Genomic DNA, 24,409 nt, shown 5'->3' with positions numbered 1-24,409 from the left:
CCACTTAAAATATTGCTGTCTCTGCTACGAGAATCCACAAGACATCCTCTATACTTCAAAGTTTTATTATTTTTCTGCAATCAGAGTATGAACCACATTATTTTGGTAGGAACAAAACTCATCACGGAAGAGATATCCCTTGAAACATTGAACTCCAAATGGAAGAAAGAGAAAAAAACATATTACTGAACTTCAATGATTCCAATTTGTGTTGTTTTTTCATTAAATAAATCTCAAGGTTTGTTTTGGATTATCGCAGGCAGTTTTCAAGCAATTTACTGGACATGGAATTGGGAATGATGCAGTCATTACTGATGAAGCAGAACTTGAGCGTCACCAACATCTTGAAAGGCTTTATATTTCCACTCGAGCAGCCAAGGTACGGGCAGTTTTCATATTGATAATTTTTCAGAATTAAATGACATGTGATTGTATTCAGGTCTGATTAATTCTAAAAATGAAAGGAGAAATTGTTTGCATGCTTTATTCTAAAAAAGGAATGACATATTGTTTGCATGCTTTATTCTTAAAAAGAAAGGAGATATTGGTTGCATGCTTTATTCTTAAAAAGAAAGGAGATATTGGTTGCATGCTTTGTTAAGTATAGGTTAATTAATTGTATCTTTCTTTTTCAGCATTTTCAGCGAGACATTGTACGTGGTGTGGAAGGTCACATCTCTGCAGGCTCAAAACAGATGGAATATGGTAAGTTATTTATATAATTCATTGCCTGCAATATGTTCACACATTATTTTCATTAGTTATGCTTCCTTCAGTGCTCTCATTGATTTTGCTTTTGTTTGTTTATGTAGCAATAAAACTAGCTGACGACTGCTGCAAATATGAGAATGATGGTCCCAACTCAAATTCAGCACTTGCTAGAGCTTCTCTTTATTTTGGAAAATCTCATCATGCAATGGAGAAGGAGAGGGAGGACTTGCATCGGACACTTGGTGTTCAGGTTAAACTTAAAACCCATGTTATAATTTCAGTACATGGTGATCAGACCTGCAATTATTAAGCCCAGAACACTGAAAACACAGCTGCTAACTGAAAAGTACTTCCAGCAATTCAAAAGAACTTGTAGCATTCAAAAAGTAATCTTTCTTAATTAACTCAGAAGAGGAAAACAATACAGACTCGCGGTGGTAAACTGAATAATAATAACCACATAGAGGGGACCCTACCTACATACTAAGTCACCAGGTTTGTGTTCGAGTTCGAGTTCGGCGACCTTGAAATTCGAATAAAGTTCGGCAACTAAAATTTTGCCAATAAAGTTCGACATAAAATTCGACATATAGAAATTCGAAAAAAAATGTATATATATAAAAAAATCAATTTAAAGTCAAATTCAAAGTCCATAATGCACATTGCAAAGACATAAGATTATTGCTCAAACATTTAAATCATTTCCACATAATTTTATAAACCATGAAAGCGAGTGCCAAATTCCAATAAAGAACCAAGTTCCAACTTCCATACATAGTAAACAAGGTGAGAAATTCATCATAGACATTGGCAATTTGGCACCCATATCAAATTCAACAAAACCATGGGCCATATCAGATTTCATATATTGAAAAACAATCTGATAAAAAAGTATTCAAAATATATAAACTCAAAAGTTTAAAGTAGCTTGGTAGTTTTAGAAAATTGTTCATGCAAAAAGTAAACTAGAAATCTAAAACAGGAACACAAGTTTTATTCTTGATGTTCCTGTGGCCCACTTGTTATATCAAAAAGTTCTATATCATCAAGAGTAGTAGGAGCTGTGAATCCGCTAGATGCTTCAGCATTAGATTCATCAGTCAATTCCCTGTCAATGTCACTATCAATGTACAAATCAGCTTCATCCATTGATGCATTTGGAACAGGATTGATCCACGGAGTAGAGGAATTGGATGACTCTTTAGCCACATTTTTCAATGCCAACTGCAAGTTACTACGAACATAAACAAGATCTTCTAATCTTCCAGATAACAATCTATTTCTTTTCTTGGAATGAATGTGGTCAAAGGAACTCCAATTCCTTTCACATGCTGATGCACTTGATCCCTGGCTTAAGATACGAATTGCAAAATTTTGCAATTCTGGTGCCCCTAAACCATAAAATTCCCACCATATTGTTGGATCACTTTTGCTATTATCATACTTTGCTGATTATGTTCCAAATAACCCTTCTTCTAACCATAGTTTTAAAAAACGGCCGTTTCGAAACGGAAACGGCCGAGTTGGTCCGTTCCATTGCCCTCCGGAGTGACTCGGTACAAAAAACGGCTCGGTTGGCCGAGTTAACCATGACTCGGCCAACTCGGCCGTTTCCCGTACTGACTCGACCGAGTCACAAACAGGAGCCCATAACCCACTAAAACATCAATTTAACATTATTTTAATGAAATTTTAAGGGGTTTGCTGATTGGTTTGGACTTTAAGGTGTTTTATGAATTAGCTAAATGTTATTTGGGGTCCATTTCCCCCTCCCAAACCCTATTTAACACACTCAAATGCTCTCTACTATTGATATGCTATTCAAATTTCATGGTAATGTTAAATTCTTAAAGTAAAATTGACATTCTCTTTAATCTTCATTTTCATCCTTTTACTTAAATTTTTAACATTACCATGAAATGACTCAGGATGTTTGAGAGTGGTTTCGACCTCATTGGATTTCATATGGAGAAAGTAGAATTTTAGATTTCATTCAAAATTCAGCAGACTTATCAGTTTTTCAGGATTTCAGGATTGGATAATTGCAATGTTTCCATTGCTTTGCCACATTATACTTTTGCTTTGGATAACTGGTTTTCGTTTAGTCTATGGTTAATTGAATATAAGGCACTGGTCTATAAGCATTTGTTTTATCTTGTGGTTGTGTCTTATTTGTATTAATTGTTTAATCTATCCATCTCAGTTAACCAAGATTTGCTCTAAGTTCATCCTTAAAAATCTCCTAGAGCCTGTGTTCCACATACTATCTTCATCCATTCACCTTAGGGACTACCCCCCTTGACTTGTCTAGGAGAGAGTCTAAATGGAGTGAGTAAGGATTAGAGTAACAACCCTTACTCTGAGCGTTGTTGCGGTGCTTAGACACTTTGTGCGACAACATTTTTTGGCATCGTTGCTGAGGACAGTTTTTTGTCCTTGGTCCTCTCAATCTCTTCTCATCATTTGATCCTTTCATCTTCACTCATTCATCTTCATCTCATTTTCATCATATCATCTTTTGTGTCTAAGTTAGATTTCTGTTTGAGTGGCGACTCCACTTCCTTCTACAGGGGCGTGTACTAGGAGGAACCCAAGTAGCTTGGCTAATCTTGTTCCGGATCCTGAGAGGGCTCTTAGAGCTAGATTACACAAGCTCTCTTCTCGTACACTCCTTGTCAATCTCGACCAGGAAGCTCTCTGTGACATCCATTCACTCTTCTTGAATCCTCCCATTCTAGACATCATGGATGTCTATCAACCTCTTAACTTTGCTAACATCCAGAGTTATCCCCATAACCTTCCTAATACTGGTCTAGACAAGCTACCTGCTTTATAAGGAAATAATGCAATCACTGTTAAAAATCATTTATATGCTTTTCAAACTTGGTGGGCTAAATTCGCTCTGGCTCAAAATTATGAGGATGTGCAAATGAAATGCTTCGTCTTGACCCTTGAGCAGGATGCTATGGATTGGTTTAGGGATAGGCCTGATCATAACATTGATTCATATGATTCCCTCCTTAATGCTTTTAAAGAGAAATTTGGTGATAAGAAAGAAGATCTATTTAGAGCAAAAGCCATTAGTGTCTTTAAAAGAAAGAAAATGAGACGTGTGAAGAATTTAATAGAAGGTTCAATGGTATGCTTAAAGAAATATCTATTGATTATAAACTAACTGAGAAAATGCTTTTTGAACACTATCTCGATGCTTTAAATCCTGACACTTCTTATGAACTGAGAAGGTCCAAGCCTGGTGATTACAAGGCTTGTAACATTTCTTTTACACTTTCTTCAATGGACTGGTTCTTTCATTTGGCAACTCTGTTTTGTTCGGGATTATATGGGAATATGAGCTCCCTCTTAATCCTAGACTCCTTACAGAAAGCTATGATTTCCTTGGATGTATATTCTCCTCCATTATCGGATCTGAATAACTTGATTCTTCTCTCTGTAAGGTTCTCTACTTCAACTCTGAATTCTTGTAAATACTTCATCCTTGGATTTCATTAAGTAAACCCAAGTCTTCCTTGAATGATCATCTATAAATGTGACATAATATAGATGGCGTCCAAACGATTGAGGAGTCATAAGACCACAAACATCAGAATGAATAAGATCCATGATTTCTTTTGACCTTGAAGCACTGCTTTCAAATGGTCTCTTAGTGTTCTTACTCGATGCACATCCTTTGCATACTCCTTCATGATCTTCTTTTAGTTCGGGGATTCCATGTACATGGGCTGTTTTCAATGTGAACCAGGGCTTGAGCAAGAGAAGATATCAACTTGTGAAGTCTTCCTTCACGAATGCTAATCACTCTAGCATTTTCTATGCTTTAGTTTTTACTCCATATTGCAACTTTTCCATCAAATGAAAGCTACTCTATCACCTTTATCTTTTAGACTTGAAATGGAGAGTAAATTCTTATGCAAATCTGGAACAAATAGGATGTTGTTGAGATGAATATTGCCTCCATTCTCCAGTTCTATCGAGGTTGATCCAATTCCCCTTATGGGGTAGCTGTTATTATCTCCAAGTTCTAAGAAGATTTTTTGACGATGTCTGTAGTTGCTTGTGATGACCACTCATGTGTCTTGATGCACCACTATCGATCCCCCAAATGTTTTCATCTTGAAATGTGCCAAGAGTGTCGAGAAGAGTCCTTCATCCTTTGTCTTGGTCACTTCCTTCTTAAAAGATTCCATGCTTCCTTCATACCTTTCTTGAGATGGCTCGCTGCCTTTGAACACTTCTCGAGAAACTTCTTCAATGTAGTAGAGATCTTCATAATGCCTTTAGCCAACTTTAGCTTTAATACCATGTTGAGAAATCTAAAGGGCAATGATTAGAGTGATTTCTCTTTCTTTGATAACTGCTTGTGATGTCTTTCTACTTATCTTACTTATTAGCTTCACTTATTATTATTATGTTTGTGTATCATCAAACAACTACCAAAAACAAGAAGAACAAGAATACAGAATATAGGGTGCAAGCTAGGGCCAAAACCTTTCCACTTCAGAGGAAAAACCCACAAATCTCTTCTCTTCCTTATAGATTCTTCAATTGACGAATTCCAAGACCTTTAGACCAAGACCAATACCCTCTAAGACCAAGTCCAACCTTTCCGGATGATGTGCTTTCCTTGTCCAAGTCAAACCCAATCAAATCTCTTCCAGTAGCACAACTTCAACCTCCAACTATAGAATTTCGGCCTCCACTGCAAACTTGAAATTCGGCCCTCCTGCAGTTACTGTTGCCACACGCGTGAGCTTCATTTAGCTTCCCAGGACTTCCTTAGACCTTTGCTTGGATTTCTCTAACTTCTGGAGCTTGAGGATGACTTCTTGTGACCTTCGCTTGACCTTCTTGTATTCTTTTCTTCAAAATCGAACTTGCAGAGGAAAACCCTAAATTTTCTGTAGAAACCCTAGCCTTCCTTCGCACGTGTGAGAGAGAAATAGCCCAAAACCAAGTCTTCTTCATCCTCTCCCTTATTCACTGCCTTCTTCTTCTTCTTCTTCTTCCTTCACTTCAATGAGTGAGAGATGAATGTGCTCCAAGGAGGTCGAGTTTCCTCCTTTATATAGGCTTCTCAAAGGTGGATGTGGCTCCCTAAATTAGGCAGACTTGCTAGCTTCTAGGCTGACTTGATCTGGGAGGGTATTTTGATGCTTTTAAGGACAAAAAGTAATTTTTTTTACAAGTTACAATGTGCTTGAAGGGGTCTTCAACTTATGACAATGACTCTTTTGACTTCTTGACTTAGGACAAACCCTAGAAGCACTCAATGGGTGCTTAACCTATAAAATAAAAGACCTTGAGCATGAAACCCATGCTCTAGAAATAATAATAATAATTTTCCTTCATTTTACAATTTACAAGAATCAAAAGTACATTTCATATTTATGAAGACCGAACCTAGTTACACATTTTTCAACAGATTTGATATAAATGCCAACCAAATATTGATGTGAAAGGCATAATGGTTTTGATGGATGTACACCTGGCCAATGGAGCAGAGGTCACCTCATAGCCTACTTTTTTTGGGAGAAACCCCTCTCTTTGAACCTAACCTTATGTTTGTTAAGACCACCATCATCTACATGCTTCACCTTGCACAACCATCTGAAATCAATTGCTAACTTCTTTTTTGGTATGTGTCTTATCTCTTGGACATAATTCTTCAAGGTGAAGCTGTAGTCCTCTACCGTGGCATCCCACCACACCTTCTTTTATTGCCTCCCCATAAATGGAAGGCCTTGCACCAATAATGAAAGACATTATTGCAAGAGAATTGGGAAACTTACGAGGATGACTCACCCAAAAAGAATTCTTAGGTTCTTCTACTTGCTCCTGTGCCTGTTAGGGTAAACTAGTTGGGCTTCTTGATTGAATTGGAAGGCAAAATGGTCTCTATACTTGCACTCCTTGTTTTGACTATGATTTACCTAGAATTTGTGGATCAACCTTTGGAGTAGCAAGCTTCTCAACCTCCCCAATCTTTGTGGGAGGCTTCTAAGGCATAGAGGATCAACAACCTTGTCAAATTTGATGGATTGGATTACAAATATTTGTTGATGTTTGTAGATTGGGCATGTACTTTTGCACAGGCCTAAGTGTTTGGGCGTGCAAGAAGTTGCCCAAAATCTCTTTAGGATACTTGCTTAGGTATTGAGTAAGTTGCTTCTGTAATTTAGCCTAAGTCTAGCTTAGGAAAAACATATAATTAATTATGTTGGCTATTGAGCTAAAGAAACTAAGGAAAAGTGAAGTATTTTCTTTAGTGATTATGTTTTAACCTCAACAGTTAATCTCAATTGAGACGAGATCTAATCTCAATCGTCAATTACTCTTTAGATTAAGGTTAGGGATTTAGCTCAATTAGAAGTTATAAAGGCAAGGCCAAGGATAAGAAAAATACACACCACTCAGCGAGCACAAAACTTGAGAGGAGATCTGAGTGATTGAGTGGAGAAGGACTTCCATTCAAGTGTGTCAGGTTTAAGGAAGGTGCAAGTGGGCAGCAAGGAAATTCATATTAGATAAAGATAAGGCTTGATCGACTAGATCAGATCTAGGGTTTGTTGTATTTGTAAATTCCTCAATTAGGTCATTAACATAGGAAGGGAGCCAAAGTAGGTTCTGAAATTAATTTAATGAAGAATTGTCGATTGGCGAGAATTTGTGTGTGTCAAATGTGTGATTGAGATTGGTTGATATTTTGCTTCCACTGAATGTTTATGTTAAGAATCTAGTTGTGTGCTTTTACTCAGTGGATTTGAGATAGTTTGCTAAGAACTAATCGCTTGTTCTTGGGTTCATAGGAATTAACATGTTATCAGAGCTCGAAACTATAAATACCAATCTTTGAAAAATTGCATAGGTAGATTGGGCCACAAAAAACAAAGTTGTAAAGGTGAGAAACCAACCGTATGAGCAATGTACATAGATCGGTTTTGCAGGAGGCAGATCCATGCGACACTAAGTTGTATAGAAAAATTGGGCTAGGAAATTGTGGCAAAGGTATGCCGTATGAAGGTAGGTTGTACGACATGTGATTGTTGAAGACGATTGAGTAAAAATAAAAATAAGAAATAAAATAAAAAAAGGTGGATCATGTGGGGTGGACGATAGAATTGTTAGCCATCTAGTCTCTGTGCAAGTGAACAGGGCCAACACAATTGGCAGGCAGCAAGGGGATGGTCACGTGGCGTGGACCTCTCTGTAGGGAACATAACTTATGTACAAAACATGGTTTGATAAGCTAGCAAAAGGGTGTAGGAAGACAACCAAGTTTAGATAAGGTTTGTGTAGCGGAGTGGCAGGACCTGGTCACGGGCAGAGTGGTGTTAAGGCCGCATGAAGCAAAAGGATACAACCACCGATAGGGAGCTGCCAGCGCGATAGGGTTGATCGTGGAGACATTGAGCCACTAGTTGCACGAAGCAATGACCTTGTGGGGGTCGAGAGGCTAGTTGGTACGTCAAGTCTCCACATGGTTAGATATTGTCAAGTCAAAAGGCAGAGGCGCTAGGGTCACTATGGGACCAACAAATAGGTTAACAACACATGTCCGAGTGTGTTGGGGAGTGGATGCATGTTAGAATAGGTGTTTTGAGTTAACAACAAAGAACTAGAATCGAGCTAGTCGACTCGTGAAAGGACTCTGCTGCCCGGAGGGACCAAGTAGTGTGAGGTCTAAGTAGGGGAGACACCATGAGGGCGTGTGTGGAGAACAATAGTCATGTGATTAGTGGAGCATGGGGAGTGGTAGGTGTGTTTGGGGGCTAGCCAGACAGTCACACAGTTGTAGCCGTAGGGCACACTGGACGTAGTCGTACAGGAGACGAGCTAGAAAATCCAAATGTATAATAGAGTACAACAAGTACAATTTACACATAATATGGTGACAACAAACAACATGCTAAGTTGTCGAAGTTTTGCAGTCACAAGTTTTCCAATGTGATTGGTAGAGGATAACCCTTAGAGGGAGAGAAGGAGATTGTGCCAGTTAGGGGATTGGGAGCAGATTTGCGTGCCTAAAGTAGCAAACAACCTTCAGTTAAGTGTGCTTGATTTGGCTTAACACATTTTCAGCAAGATTTGGTGAAGATGTTTGAAGTAGGCCTTTGATTTGAAGATAGGCTAGACGAAGTCTCAAATTTTCTGCCTTGGAAGGCCAAGGTCATCTTGATTCTCAAGGAAAATGATCTCTAGGAGATTGTTGAGAAGGTGATCTGAGAATCAATAGATGCTAAGAAGGTCGCTCTAGCAAAGAGGGAGATAAAGGCATAATGAGTACTCTTAGATGCGGTGAAGGACCTGTTTTTTAATTTTAGGTATGTTCTATGCTTAGAGCAATTTATTTCAATTTTCACAGTTAGTTCAATATCTTTTCCAGATTAGCAATCACATCAACATTAAAGTAAACTGCAGATAGAACATAAACATAAATCGCAAAAGACAAGCCAAGACAAGAGGACACAAAATGTGGTGTTAGCCAGGGACAAACCTTAATGTGGGGAAACCCTTGATCAATTCTTCTTATATGTTCTTCAATAGTTAGCAGAGAGAAAGAGAGAGAGAGATAGTACATTTACAACAGAAGTCAACATTTTGACTTATCTAGATAAGAGCATAGATCATCTCTAAGAAGATGATACATGAGATCAGTTGAAGACATGTTGCTTCAACTGATTCTCCAAGGTGACTCCTTCACCTATCATTGTGCTGCATCTCGTCATCATGCTGCACCATGTTGCACCCATCATCACAATGGTGGACCTCATGACCATGCTGTACACATCATACTGCTGCACTTTATGTTGCACTGCTGTCTCATGTGCCATTGTTGCACCATGCTAGCCACTGCTATCCTATGTGGCATACTGCTGTCTGACTATTAGTGACATAGCCATACCATGTTAGCTTGCTGTTCCATTGTTTTTGTTGCTGTCCCATCAATGTCATTGCTGTCCCATCATAGTATGCCGTTGTCCCATCAATGTCATTGCTGTCCCATCATAGTATGCTGCTGTCCCATCATCGTGCGCTGCTGTCCCATCATAGTATGTTGCTGTCCCATCACTGTCATTGCTGTCCCAATTGCTATTGCAGCACCATGTCTTGCTGTTGTCCCAATTGCTATTGCAGCACCATGTCTTGCTGCTGTCCCAATTATTAGCATTGCTGTCCTGGGCATGTTTGAGTCCTCAAACTCTCATGTTGTCCCTGTTTTGAGGGTCACCTACAACACACCTTTTGAACTGTATTAGGCCTGCATCTAGGGCACCGTAGGTTAGCATTAGGGCTCCCTTTAGACTGCGTTAGGGTTACCTTTAGACAACGTTTAGGGCTGCCCTTTATACTGCATTTAGGGATGCTCTTAGACTGCTTCTAGGGCTGCCTTTTGGACAGCGTTTAGGGCCTCCCTTAGACTGCGTCTAGGGCTGCCTGTTGGACAACATTAGGGCCTCCCTTAGACTGCGTCTAGGGCTGCCTTTTGGACAGGGTTAGGGCCTCTCTTGGCTATGATAAGATTCCTCCAAGACTGCGACTAGGGCATGCTTCGTTGACAACGTTTTTGATTCTTCTTTGACAGCGTCTAGGGCTAGGGCATCTCCTCTAAGGCAACTCCCTTTGTCTTCTTTCCTCCAACGTCTAGGGTTTCCACTGCTAGATTTCCCTTTCACTAAAACCCAAGACAAGTGAAGAGAAATCAAGATAGAAGTGTGTGTGAGAAATGACTCTTAAGTCATCTCCTTTTATACTAAAACGTTGAGCACTTGTGGGGTTTATTTGGTTGCTCGCCGACCTTGATGAATTGTCTTATAACACAAATAAGTTCATATCTACATGAATACTTATCGGAATCGGATGATCTTTAGATCAATCCTACACCTCTCGATGAGAGGGATCCAAGAAAAATATCAGCTGCCATAAATAAGATGACCCCCATGGAGTTTGTCCCTATTTGCCAATTTAACACTCCCTCTCAACTAGGGAGAATTCCATCCGCTGATCCATTTGCCCGGCTGTACTATCTCTGCCATCAGTGCCTTGCACTGCTCTGCTATGCTGAAACATGAAGAAGAAGAATTGCCCGAGAATGTCTCATACCATTCTCTACTGACCTGAAGTCAGTTTGATATGAGGAGAGTGTGTCATACCACTCTTAGTAATTCGAAGTCAGTTTCATTGATCCCAGATCAATATCACAAGAGAGTGTCTCGAACCACTCATACTGATCCTAAATCAGTTTCATTGATCCCAGATCAATGGAGGTCATCCTAGCATAGGGAGTATGGTAGATACAACGATGCGTCCATCGATAGTACTACTATTGTCCCTAACCCCATTTCCCTGCTCATTGATCAGATGAGAGGTACTTCCCATGAGTCCCAGACTGAATGGGTAGGATGCCTCGACAAGAGAACTTATCATCCTATCCCACAGTTGCCACGGGAGAACTAATCATCCCTGCCCATAGGAGAACTAATCATCCTGTTCCATAATCGCCACGGGGTAACACAGGGAAGGCTGAGCCATTTACCCTATACACAGTGCACCATTAGGGGAGGGTGAGTCTCCCTATGGTCGCATGTTGCTCTAGTAAGTACTCCAAGCCCCTTGAAGCTCCCAGAGTTCAATGCATGCAACATGCAGGACCCTTATAAGAAGGTCTCTCAACGACTCCAAGTCGTTCGGGAAAGTCACAAATTTGACCTTTTCCCGGGGCTTTGACAAAATGTTTGCGACCTGTACACCAGTCTCAATGTGATGGAGCCTCCTCGCTCATCGATGTATCATATCCCAGATAAGGTAGTATTTGATGTCTATTTGCTAGAGCAATCATAGAATATGGGATTCCTCAATAATCGAATCCCCCCCTAGTTGACACAGAAGATCACGGTGGTATCCTTCATGTGTACAAACAACTCACTAAAGAGCTTCCACAACTAGGCAACTTCACACAAGATCATACTCGTAGCTATGTATTCGGTCTCGGCGGTGCTTATAGCAATCGACTTCTTCTTCTTTCTCATCCATGATATTGAAGCAGAATCCAAAGAGAACCAACACTCAGAAGTGCCCTTGCGATCCTCCACACTGCCTGCCCAGTCAGCATTCGAATAATCATGTAGCTTCACATTTTCGGCAGTGTATCTCAATCCATGAGAGATTGTGCCTTGAAGATATCTCAGAAGATTCTTGACACCAATCCAGCGAGGCTCAACCATATATGAGCTCATCATGCTAACTGCAAAACATATGGACGAAAGTTCACCAAGAACATCAATGCGAATGAGTTATTAAAACTCAGAGGCATTTTCCAAATCTGGTCCGGCATCACTACCACAACTTCTGAAAGTTAAGCTCCATTGAGGTAGTCACAGGCTTGCAGTTTACCATTCCACATCCGGAATCCAACTCCCTCTTACTCCTGCAAATGAAAGGGTTTGCACCTGTCAGAAAGAGGTCGTCCTCATAAGGTGCCAGTATGAGAGGTCTATCATCCACAACCTTCAAGCAATGGTTTGGATCGACTTCACTCCTAGTGAATCTCAACTTCATCAGACGACTATCAATCCTCTCGTATTACGCCCGAGGTGTTTTGCTTCAAGCCATAGAGGGCTTTCTTCCACCTGCATACATGGGGTTCCTGATCATGAATCTCAAACCCCTTGGGTTGTTCCAAATCTGTGGACTTGCTACATGAGGAGAATGATCCCCTTGTAAGATTTCATTCGGTACATCTCGGACATGTACCTTCATGCTCTTCTTGAATTCAGGCATCCCTGTCACCATTTGACTCACATCGGGTAGGGTCCCATAATAAGTAGACCTCCGGTGCTATAGATGAGATATGTCAATTGACATGATCCCCAATGGACCATCTTGCAACTTGATACAAATTGCCAACCCTGAACCCATGAGGAAAAGTATGTTTGAAAATTTCATTTTCAAACACGTACCTTTCCATCGATAAATGCCACCCTTTAGCCTTTGACTTCCATTGCCGAAATGGACACCAAGTTCTTCTTGCGATCAGGTACATAAAAGAGATTCTGTAAATGAATCGGGTTACCCTCATTCAATTGAGGGGTAACATTTCCTACACCCTTTCTGGGATAGGTGGCATCGGCTCCAAGTATAACCCCATGATTGTTTCTTACCAAATTCGAGAGAGCACCCTTCTATCCGATGAAGTGCCTTGAAGCACTATAATCAATAAGCCAGATTCCCACAAAATCTGAAGGAGAGGGCTAATACAAGATAACTTTATCTTATCAGAAACAACATTTGATTTTCCATACCTGGGGTTCCTTGCTTTCTCTGAAGAGTCGGCCATTTCCTTGATGACCTGCATTACCTGTCATTCCTCTGATCATTGAAGATGTCCCTGGGATGATTGTTATCATCATCAAGTGATGTGTCCCTGTCATTTGGGCACTCCTTCACATAATGGCTGAACAAGTCATCTGCCTCTCTTTCCACCCTTAGATCCGAACTTCCCAGTGAAGTGATCTTTAGGTAGGCCATCATAAGCTTCGACTGTGCCATTCTGATAATGTTCTCTGCTTCGATTTCACCCTCGGTGAATTTGAAGAGAGATGAGGAATTCATTGATCCTTTTGTTCTTTCCCAACTATCTTCGGTGATTGCTCTTTCACTCTTGCTTGGGCTTTGTCTTCACCTCAGCTCTGGTACCATGTTAATTTTAGGTATGTTCTATGCTTAGAGCAATTTATTTCAATTTTCACAGTTAGCTCAATATCTTTTCCAGATTAGCAATCACATCAGCATTAAAGTAAACTACAGATAGAACATAAACATCAATCGTAGAAGACAAGCCAAGACAAGAGGACACAAGATGTGGCGCTAGCCAGGGACAAACCCCAATGTGGGGAAACCCTTGATCAATTCTTCTTATATGTTCTTAAATAGTTTAGCAAAGAGAGAGAGAGAGATAGTACATTTACAACAGAAGTCAACAGTTTGACTTATCTAGATAAGAGCATAGATCATTTCTAAGATGATACATGACATCAGTTGAGACATGCTACTTCAACTGATTCTCCAAGGTGACTCCTTCACCTATCATTGTGCTGCATCTCGTCATCATGCTACACCTCACCGTGCTGCACCCATCATCACAATGCTGAACCTCATGACCATGTTGTACACATCAAATTGTTGCACCTTATGCTGCACCACTGTCCCATGTGCCATTGTTGCACCATGCTAGCCACCGCTGTCCTATGTGCCATACTGCTGTCCCACTATTAGTGACATAGCCATTCCATGTTAGCTTGCTGTCCCATTGTTTTTGTTGCTGTCCCATCAATGTCATTGCTGTCCCATCATAGTATGCTGTTGTCCCATCAATGTCATTGCTGTCCCATCACTGTCATTGCTGCCCCAATTGCTATTGTAGCACCATGTCTTGTTGCTGTCCCAATTGCTATTGCAGCACCATGTCTTGCTGCTGTCCTGGGCATATTTGAGTCCTCAAACTCTCATGCTGTCCCTGTTTTGAGGGTCACCTACAACCCACCTTTTCAGCTGTATTACGCTTGCATCTAGGGCACCGTAGGTTAGTGTTAGGGATCCCTTTAGACTGTTTTAGGGCTGCCTTTAGACAACATTTAGGGTTGCCCTTTAGACTGCGTTTAGGGCTGCTCTTAGACTGCTTCTAGGGTTACCTTTTGGACAGCGTTTAGGGTTGTACTTAGATTGCATATAGGGCTGCCTTTTGGACAACGTTAGGGTCTCTCTTAGACTGCGTCTAGGGCTGCCTTTTGGACAGCATTAGGGGCCTCTCTTAGCTATGATAAGATTCCTCCAAGACTGCGGCTAGGGCATGCTTCCTTGACAATGTTTTTGACTTCTTCTTTGACAGCGTATAGGGCTAGGGCATCTCCTCTAGGGCAGCTCCCTTAGTCTTCTTTCCTTCAACGTCTAGGGCTTTCGCTGCTAGATTTTCCTTCCACTAAAACCCAAGACAAGTGGAGAGAAATCAAGATAGAAGTGTGTGTGAGAAATGACTCTTAAGTCATCTCCTTTTATACTAAAATGTTGAGCAGTTGTGGGGTTTATTTGGTTGCTGGTCGACCTTGACGAATTGTCTTATAACACAAATAAATTCATATCTACATGAATACTTATCAGAATTGGATGATCTTTAGATCAATCCTACACCTCTCGATGAGAGGGATCCAAGAAAAATATCAGCTGCCATAAATAAGATGACCCACATGGAGTTTGTCCCTAGTTGCCAATTTAACACTGTTGTTGCTCAAACTAGTAGGGGTCCTAGTAGGGGATCCTAAAGGGACAACTACTAGGTCAAGGGTAACGATGGAGCAATAGCCCACAATCACCTTAGCTAAAGCTCCCTGATCTTTACAAACTTTCACCCATGGGAGGAGACCTGATAGTAAAGGGAATCACTAGGAGGATGAATCATTGAAGAGAAAAGGAGTGATTCCTCAGGCCTATTTGCAAGAGATGTTGTTGTATGGTTTGCTTTCTTGTGAAGCAAGGTGTAAGGCTCTCTAAGAAGGGCCAAGGGAGTTTCAAGGGCTAGGGCTTGCAAATAAGACTTATCAAGAAGGAACCTAGTCCTAGAAACCCTTGTGAAAACTTGGTTTCGAAATGGTCTTTGTAAAATTATCTTCCAAAATTTGTGGTACCAAACGGGACCAAGTGGACCCAAAGTTAGGTCAGGTGGGTGGAGTTGATCAATCAGGGGTGTGCTTGACCTAATTGAGGGGGAGAAGGGGATCAAAGGAGAAATTTTTAGTGATTTTAATGCAATGATCCCTATGAGGTCACTAGCCAATGGGAAACCAAGGGCAAGAATCGATCTCAGATCTAGGGCTTGGAATATCTCGAGATCCCACTATCGAAATTGCCTCAAATTTGGAGGGCTCCTAGGAGACACAACAATGCAATAGAGGGAAAGAGATCAATTTTTTTTGATGGGTGAATTGTGAGAAAAATGATGCCCTAGGTCACTTATGGAGGCTAGGCCTAGAAAGAAAGAGAGAAGGTGAGAAAGATGTGCTTTAGAGTGATCACCAATGGAGGATCAGTTCCTAATCCTTTGGGAGAAATGGATTCAAGGAGATTCCAATGCTTGGGGTGTTTTCATTTAGTCAACGAGGCCTCTAGAACAATTTCGCATGGCAATTAGGGCATGGGGCAATTGCTTCAAGGTCTTTATACTTCGATATGCAATGTATGATGACTTATCAAGATAAATTTTTCTCAAAATATCTCTAGGAATATTCACTTATTCATACATGGTCCATGACATGATGCAACGATATAAAAAGACAATTTCCACGTTTTCACATAAGAAAAACAGTAAACTTCAACCTAGTATAGTGAAAATCCCTAGTAACATGCATGTGGCTTAAGAAAATGATATAATAGCATTAAAAGAGTACTTACATGTAAGAAATAGTATATCCAATCATCATTATATGCCAATAGTGAAGCTCCAAGACAAAAATGAAGAGATCCAAATATCCAAATTCATCGATTCATCTAATTTCGTCTCCAAAAAGAGTAGTGAAAATCTCCCAAGAGAGAATGATCCAATCCAAGTAATGATGATCAAAATGAATCATCACACTTGTATTTATACACTTCCTAATGAATTTGATTTAGTTAATTAGGCCTAATTTAGCCCCTCAAATAAAATAATGTGCATAATAGCAAAACTTTTGGTGACAAGCCCACCAAATAGCTCAATAATGTAAAGATAAGCCTCTCAAGAGGGTTGAATGATCAACAAAGTGAGTCATTGGGCCTTTGAGGAGGCCTGATGAAGTTCAAGGGGTGCCATAATGAAGAAATGGGCTCCAAACATTGTGGACAAGGGGTTGTCCCCTTGTTATCCAATCAAGAACTTGTGGTGCTCCCAAGTGGGTGTGGGGGCACAAGGACATCCTCATGGTTCTCCAAATGGTTCAAATATTCCTGTAGACCATTTGTAAGGGCTGGAGTAATGACATAAGCCCTCCTTCTGCAGCGGGAGGAACATCTGCTAGGTGTATGGTGCAACTATGGAGCCGATTGGGCATGGTGGACAAGGTGCATCATCCTCATCCAAAAGGTGGAACACGAGCAATTAATGAACACTGCTGGGGATCCATGAAGTAATATCTGTTATGGTGGAGGCCCATGGCTCTCAACGTTCGCCCTACAAGTGCCAGTGTGTCCCTTTGGAGGGCTAGGATCCCCACCTGTAATCCTGCATAAGACCCATTGTGTCCCCTTGCCCTCCAATACAACAAATCATTAGAATAATCAAGTAATAATGCTTACAAATCATGGGATCAATGGGGCACTTCATGGTGGCATACCCTTCCATAGTGGGTTTTGGCATGTACAAGTGTCTCCAAGCTCAATAAGGGCTTAACCAAGGACCCTATTAGGTGGTTACAACCTCTATAATCAATGAACACTGCTGGGGATCCATGAAGTAATATCTGCTATGGTGGAGGCCCATGGATCTCAACGCTCACCCTATAAGTGCCAATGTGTCCCTTTGGAGGGCTAGGACCCCCACCTGCAATCCTGCATAAGATCCAATGTGTCCCCTTGCTCTCCAATTCAACAAATCATCAGAATAATCAAGTAATAATGCTTACAGATCATGGGATCAACGGGGCACATCATGGTGGCATGCCCTTCCATAATGGGCTTTGGCATGTGCAAGTGTCTCCAAGCTCAATAAGGGGTCAACCAAAGGACCCTATTAGGTGGTTACAATCTCTAAAGGGGGTGGCATGTCCATGGTACATCCTTTAACAGGTAGGTAGCAAGTGATATAATAATGGAATGGAGTGGGGAATCAAGGGAATCATCCAAACCACATGTCAAGGTGCATAGGTAGCTATAATGAGGGAAACCCACACTTGGGTATATGAGTGTAGGAGGGAGCAAATCGTGGTACATGTGTTACCCTGGCCTTTGTTTTACCACCCTTCTTCATATGCCTTTTGCCTTTTATTGATTTTTCTTCATAACTGCTCGGGGCTTCAGGAGATGGAGAGCATGTTGTGTAACATATAGCAGTGGATACCCCCTTGAGGTGGGGCAGTTCATCGCCCACTAGGGGTTGGGATAATCATGGGTTCCTTAATGATGGAGGGGGCTCATCTAGGGCCCATAGATGAGATCGAAACCATTCAAAAACATCATGAATCGTTTCATGGCTATGTTAAAAATTTAAGTAAAAGTGACATTATCTTTCATTTTCATCCTTTTACTTTAAGAATTTAACATTACCATGAACTCCATATCAACACTAGGGCCATAGGCTTGAACATTAGGCTGCCCCACTAAAAAAAAATTGTTTCTAATCTTCAATAACTCCCTCTATCACTCCTGACTAGGCAGGGAGTGATTTTTTTTAGGGAGTGCTCCCGAAATTTGCTTCCCATGTTCCCGGGGTCGCTCTCACCCAGAGCGCGCTCTGGGAGCGGGTTCGAGAGGGGGGGGATGTTTGCGTAGCGAGGGCCTCTGTGTAGTGAACATAACTAATGTACACAACATGGCTTGATAAGCCAGCAAAAGCGTGTAGGAAGACAACCAAGTTTAGATGAGGTTTGTGTAGCGGAGTGGGAGGACCTGGCCATAGGCAGAGTGGTGTTAAGGTTGCATGAAGCAAAAGGATACATCCACCGATAGGGAGTTGTCAGCACAATAGGTTCGATAGTGGAGACATTAAGCCACTAGTTGCACAATGCAGTGAGCTTGTGAGAAATCCACTGTATGAGTAACATACATTGATTAATTCTACAGGGGGAAAATCAATGCGACACAAAGTTGTACAAAGAAATTGGGCTAGGAAATCATGGCAAAGGTAGGCCGTATGAAGGCAGGTTGTACGACACGTTATTGCTGAAGATGATTGAGTAAAAATAAAAATAAGAAATAAAAGAAAAAAGGTGGATCATGTGGGTGGACGATGGACTTGTCTTCCATCTAGTCTCTGTGCAAGTGAATAGGGCAACACAATTGATAGGCAGCAAGGGGATGGTTGCGTAGCAGGGGCCTCTGCGTATGGAACATAACTAATGTATAGAACATGGCTTGATAAGCCAACAAAAGGGTGTAGGACGACAACCAAGTTTAGATAAGGTTTGTGTAGCGGAGTGGCAGGACCTGGCCACGGGCAGAGTGGTGTTAAGGCCACGTGAAGCAAAAGGATACAACCATCGACAGGGAGTTGTCAGTGCAATAGGTTTGATAGTGGAGACATTGAGCCACTAGTTGCACGCAACAATGAGCTTGTGGGGGTCGAGAGGCTAGTTGGTATGTCAAACCTCCACATGGTTAGAGATTGTCAAGTCAGAAGGCAGAGGTGCTCTGGTCGCTATAGGACCAATAAACAGGTTGAAACATGTGTTCGAGTGTGTTGGGGAGTGGATGCATGTCAAAATAGGTGTCTTGAGTTAACAACAAAGAACTAGAATCGATCTAGTCGACTCACGAAAGGACTCTGCCGCACGGAGGGACCAACTAGTGTGAGGTCTAAGTAGGGGAGACACCGTGAGGGAATGTGTGGAGAACAATAGTCATGTGATTAGTGGGGCATGGGGAGTGGTAGGTGTGTTTGGGGCTAGCCAGACAGGCACACAAAGCTGTAGTTGTAGGGTAGATTGGACGTAGTCGTATAAAGGTCGAGCTAGAAAATCCAAACGTATAGTAGAGTACAACAAGTACAATTTACACACAATATGGTGACAACAAGCAACATGCTAAGTTGTCGAAGTTTTGCAGTCACAAGTTTTCCAGTGTGATTGGTAGAGGTTAGCCCTTAGAGGGAGAGAAGGAGATTGTGCTAGTTAGGGGATTGATTAACTAATAGTCAATAATGAAGAGGCATGTCTTTAAGGACATGAACGTACATGAAAAAGTACCTACCTAGGGTATATAAGCAAGCCCTCACTCTCATTTGTATCATCATTCTCGTTCATACTTTTATATTCTTGTATCTTCAATGGAGATCTTCACATTCCAAGTCTTTTGGAGGAGTATAAGAACTTTGTTTGTTACATCTACCTTCCATGGGAGAAGCTCGAGTGATCACCTGAAAGATAATGCCTATATCGTGCTAGACATCCTTTTAATTGAGGATTGGCTCGGGTCAAGTATGAAGAGATTTAAGGGATTTTAATGCCCAAATCCTCCCACGTAGTAGGACGTGTGGGGCTATGATATTGGTGCTGCTACATGAGTAACGTACCCTAATAGGATTGTTTGATGACCAATGCATAAGGAGGATTATAGGATGTGTTCTTGTCTTATAGTTCCTTTTACTTGTAGAGTTCTGGGTGTAAGAGGAATAATATGAGTAGCGAGGGAATCAACAAGAGTTTTCAAATTTCTAAGTACTTGCTTTGCTTGAATGTTTGGGATCACAGATGTGACAATTATGATTCTTTTGAAAAGAAAATTGAGTTTGATGTCAGAGGGATATGTGCCAAGATTGAAATGTTGAATAACATTATTCGAATCTCCCACAATGAATAGGGATTTGGAGGATAGTGATTTTACTAGAATTAAACCTTAAGGAAGACCATACATATTTGCCTACTTATTGGGAACCAGATCCAAGGTCCAAGCATAGGATATTTCAATTTGTCCTTCAGGGCTAAAAATAGCAACCCCCCTTCCTGCACCCCCTCCCCGCTGCACCTTCCACCCCCCCGGATTTTTTTTGGAAGCCCCATCAAATTAGAGGGTTATTTCATTTTGAGAGTAGATTCAATCCTTGTATTGATCTTTGGAGAAGGATAATTTCCAACAATGATTTTTGATTAGGGGAGGAGGGGATAAGTGTTCTGAAGAGAATTGTGACATCCATCCTTGCTTTGTTGAATGATGAACCTGACTGCTGAGGTCTATATAATTTTAAATTTCTTGACATCATGTGTTCAACAAGTAAATATTTTTCCCTACCAACTATTATCTTAGGGATGATGGAGACATTCTGGAACACTGCTCTGTTTCTCACAAGCCATAGTTTTCAACATACAATTTTGGGTAACGCCATCCAACTTCTTCTGAAAAGGGGTTTGCCTATGGATGATGGGTGGTATTCCTTATTCCAAGTATTGTTTCGAGCCATTTCACTCTCAGGGATAACTTTTTAGAGGCACGTGTCCATACCAGTGTTATTAGAATATATCTCTATATCTCTATTTAGTAATGCTCAGTCTTTTAGATGTTTCTATTCTTATTCTTTTAGCAGTTTCTTAGATGAAACTGTTTGTTCGATATTCTACATAGAAACCTGATGTTTCTATTCTTGTAAATATCTTTGTATTATCATTGAGCTGTTTGCTCCATGTAAAATTAATTCATTGAACATTCTTTTATGGTATCAGAGCAAGGTTAAGAGATTCTTCTTGAACAGTAACTCTCTTTGCATCGTAATCTCTTGAGTCCTTTCTAAGGTCGAGCCCTCTGTAAGCCAGGCAGCCTTCACTGAGTCTTAGCCTCGGCTTTGCTCGCTGTGATAAAAGCTTACAGTCGTCCATCTCGATACAGAAATGGATTCTTCTCTTGCATGATCATTTTATTAAAGAAATAACTTTGTGGCGGTGACTGTTTTCGTGGAAGCGAGATTTTTGTTTTGCTGGTCAGTTCTGCTTGGAATAACGGATCCGGCTATCTTCTTCTTCACCTGGCGGCTACTCGACCACACCGTGGAATTTCTCAGCATTTGTGATCCAGGTGTTCTACTTTCAAAACTCATTTGTTTGTTTGAAAAATCGGAGTTGTGTTTTGAAAATTGATCTGCGAGCATCGGTCAAATTTTTTTTTGCTGATTAAACGCTGTGGCTCTATCCATTTAAAAAACCCGTGTTCTAGTATCCAAGAAATCAAATAAATTCAAGCATCCCGTGACATTCATTTAGAACTATAAGCGTGAAATATAGAGCATCCCGTGACATTCAGTTAAAACCCGTGGCTCTATTCATTATATATCACGCATCCTGGGTATTTTGCAAGCGCCCGTGGATTTCTAAGTCAAAACACGTGAATCTGAAGCCCGTGGAGTTATAAAGTCAAAACCCGTGGTTCATTAACCTATTTTTTTTGCAATCGCTGTATCTTGCAAACTCTGTTATATAACCCGTGGTTCTATAGCTCTGTCATACGCCCGTGGTTTTCTGAAAACTCTGATACGTAACCCGTGGTTTATTATATATACGCCCGTGGATTATTGTATACGCCCGTGGTTTATTGGATATACGCCCGTGATTTATTACGCCTGTGTTTTATTTGTATACGCCCGTATATAATCACCCGTGGCAATTATTTGTTGAAATCCCGTGGTTCATATATCAATTTTGATAACCCGTGGCACGCTGAGTCATTTCCAGTTGAGACGTGAAGGCTTGATAGCTCACGTGGGTCATCCGTGGTCTTTGCCGGCATTTGTTTTTCGTGGTTTTGGTTGACGGCATTTTTATCAGCAGATTTTTATTCCTTCAAAGGTCACAAACTCCAACTTTCTGGGTTATTAAAAGACTGTTATAAAGTTCTGGACCTGTGCCTTGTCTCCTGGGCAGTGTGTTTCTCAAACAAGTGCTGGAATATTGCTCCAAGTGCTGGAATATTCCAAGTGGACTGAACGTTGTGTATGAGCCTATTTTTGTTTGCTGCCACTAAATATCAGCAGGATTATCATTGATTTAGACTGGCGAGATATCTTTGCTGAGTAAATTTTTTTTAGCAGGACAAAGTTGGTCTTTGCTGGGTAACATTGTTTTTAGCAGGACAAAGTCTGTTCTCTAATTAACATCAAGATAAACAGTCAGCTTCATTGTTCTTGTGTGTCATACTTTTGTATTCTCTTTGTGAAAATGGCCACTCTTACCAATCTGATGTTAGAAGGAAATCAACGGTTTAATGGCAGCAACTATAACATCTGGAAACAAAGACTGCTGACCATTTTTGAGTACAGGCGTCTTGATCAACTCATTTTGGGCAAAGAGCTTCGTCCAGGTACAGCCGGGACCGATCAAGATAAATTTGATGATCGAAATCGAGAGGCTGTTATGCTTCTCAAGCTCTCTGTCGCTGATGATCAGTTACCACAGATCCCTTCTGGCAAGACAGCTGCTGAAATCTGGGAACAATTGAAAGAATTGCATGAGACATCTGATAAAAGCAGAGCTTTTTTTCTCAAAAATCAGTTGTTCTCCATCATGATGGATGAACATATGTCTTTACAGGAACATCTCAACAAAATTAAAGACATTCGAGATCAGCTCGATGCCATTGGTCGGACCATGGAGGAAGAAGATATGGTAGTCATTACTCTGAAGAGTCTACCAAAATCTTATGAACACTTCATTGAAACACTCAACATTACAACCACAAATGTTGATCTGAAGTTTTCAGATTTATGTACCAAACTTCTACAGCAAGATAGGTGGAAACAACAGTTTGGTAGTGGTACTTCATCAGTGCCCTTGGAAAATGCATTTGCTGCAAAATATCAGTCCTCTCAGTCTTTTCAGCAGAGAGGATCATCTCAGTCTTTTGATCCTAACAGGAAGAAAAGTGTACAGTGTAATTACTGTCACAAGTTCGGTCACATGAAGAAAGACTGCAGGCAGAGGATTGCTGCTGAACAAAAGAAACAGGGAGGGTCCCATCAGACAGCGAATGTTGCAGAACATTCTGAGCAGACAGATTCTGCCTTTTACGCCTTTATGGCTAAAAGGTCTTCAGAACATGTTCCTTCCTCCGCATGGTACATTGATTCTGGTGCATCACGCCACTTCTCTCACAGGCGTGATTGGTTTATTGACTTTTCACCTTTCAGTGATTCAGTTGTATTTGGTGGAGGTGAAAAGTACACTGTTGCTGGCAGGGGTACAGTTCAAATTCAGTCTGGTGGACGCACGCTTATATTTCTAAATGTATACTATGTTCCTGGTATGGAGATTAATCTCCTCTCTGTCAGTCAGATTATGAGGAATTCTCCTCAGCTTGATGTTGTGTTCAGTGCACACAAGTGTTCCATCATTGACAGGGAAACCAGTCTGACAGTTGCTACTGGCCTCGAGGACCATGGTCTATACAGGCTACTTGACACAGGTGACTTTCCAGAAGTAGCACTAGCAGCTCGTGCCTCTCCCATCAGTACTCTATGGCATCAGCGATATGGGCATCTCAATATGCAGTATCTCTCTCAGCTCTCTCGGGAGGGACTTGTGTCAGGATTACCTGATATTCAGACTCAGCAGTTGGGGGTATGCAGCGCCTGTCAAGCGGGAAAGCAACATCGGTCGTCATTCAAAACTGGAGAATCTTGGCGCGCATCCCAGGTACTTCAGTTACTTCATGCTGATATTTGTGGTCCTATGAATACAGCTTCTATAACTGCTTGCAAATACTTTTTACTTATTGTAGATGACTTCAGTCGAAAGATGTGGGTGTATTTTTTAAAAAATAAATCTGATGCTCTTAGTACCTTTCAGAAGTTTAAAACTTTAGTTGAAAACGAATCTGGTTGTAATATCATGACCCTTAGGACCGACAATGGGGGGGAATTTTGTTCCTCAGCTTTTGCCAACTTCTGTGATATTCATGGCATCAAACGTCAATTCACCACACCTTACACTCCCCAGCAGAACAGTGTTGTCGAGCGTCGCAA

The 24,409-nt window shown here is 41.0% G+C and overlaps 1 protein-coding gene across 5 annotated transcripts in view; it reads left to right on the top strand.

The window, feature by feature from the left end:
* LOC149253592 (SH3 domain-containing protein 2-like) overlaps positions 1–24,409 on the top strand; it is a 244,958-nt gene that overhangs the window by 68,751 nt on the left and 151,798 nt on the right. For all 5 annotated transcript variants that reach the window (XM_089459982.1, XM_089459981.1, XM_089459979.1 and 2 more), the window contains exons 3-5: positions 260–379; positions 636–705; positions 813–961. In XM_089459982.1, the coding sequence (XP_089316108.1) occupies positions 260–379; positions 636–705; positions 813–961 (339 nt within the window). The remainder of the gene's footprint in view (positions 1–259; positions 380–635; positions 706–812; positions 962–24,409) is intronic.

The sequence above is a fragment of the Pinus tabuliformis genome, chromosome 7 (genome assembly GCF_031772625.1).
Source record: "Pinus tabuliformis cultivar Carrire ecotype Pingquan chromosome 7, CPIR1, whole genome shotgun sequence".
NCBI classification, from domain to species: Eukaryota; Viridiplantae; Streptophyta; class Pinopsida; order Pinales; family Pinaceae; genus Pinus; species Pinus tabuliformis.
Note: the sequence above shows the minus strand (reverse complement) of the source record. Positions and strands in the feature narration are given on the sequence as shown.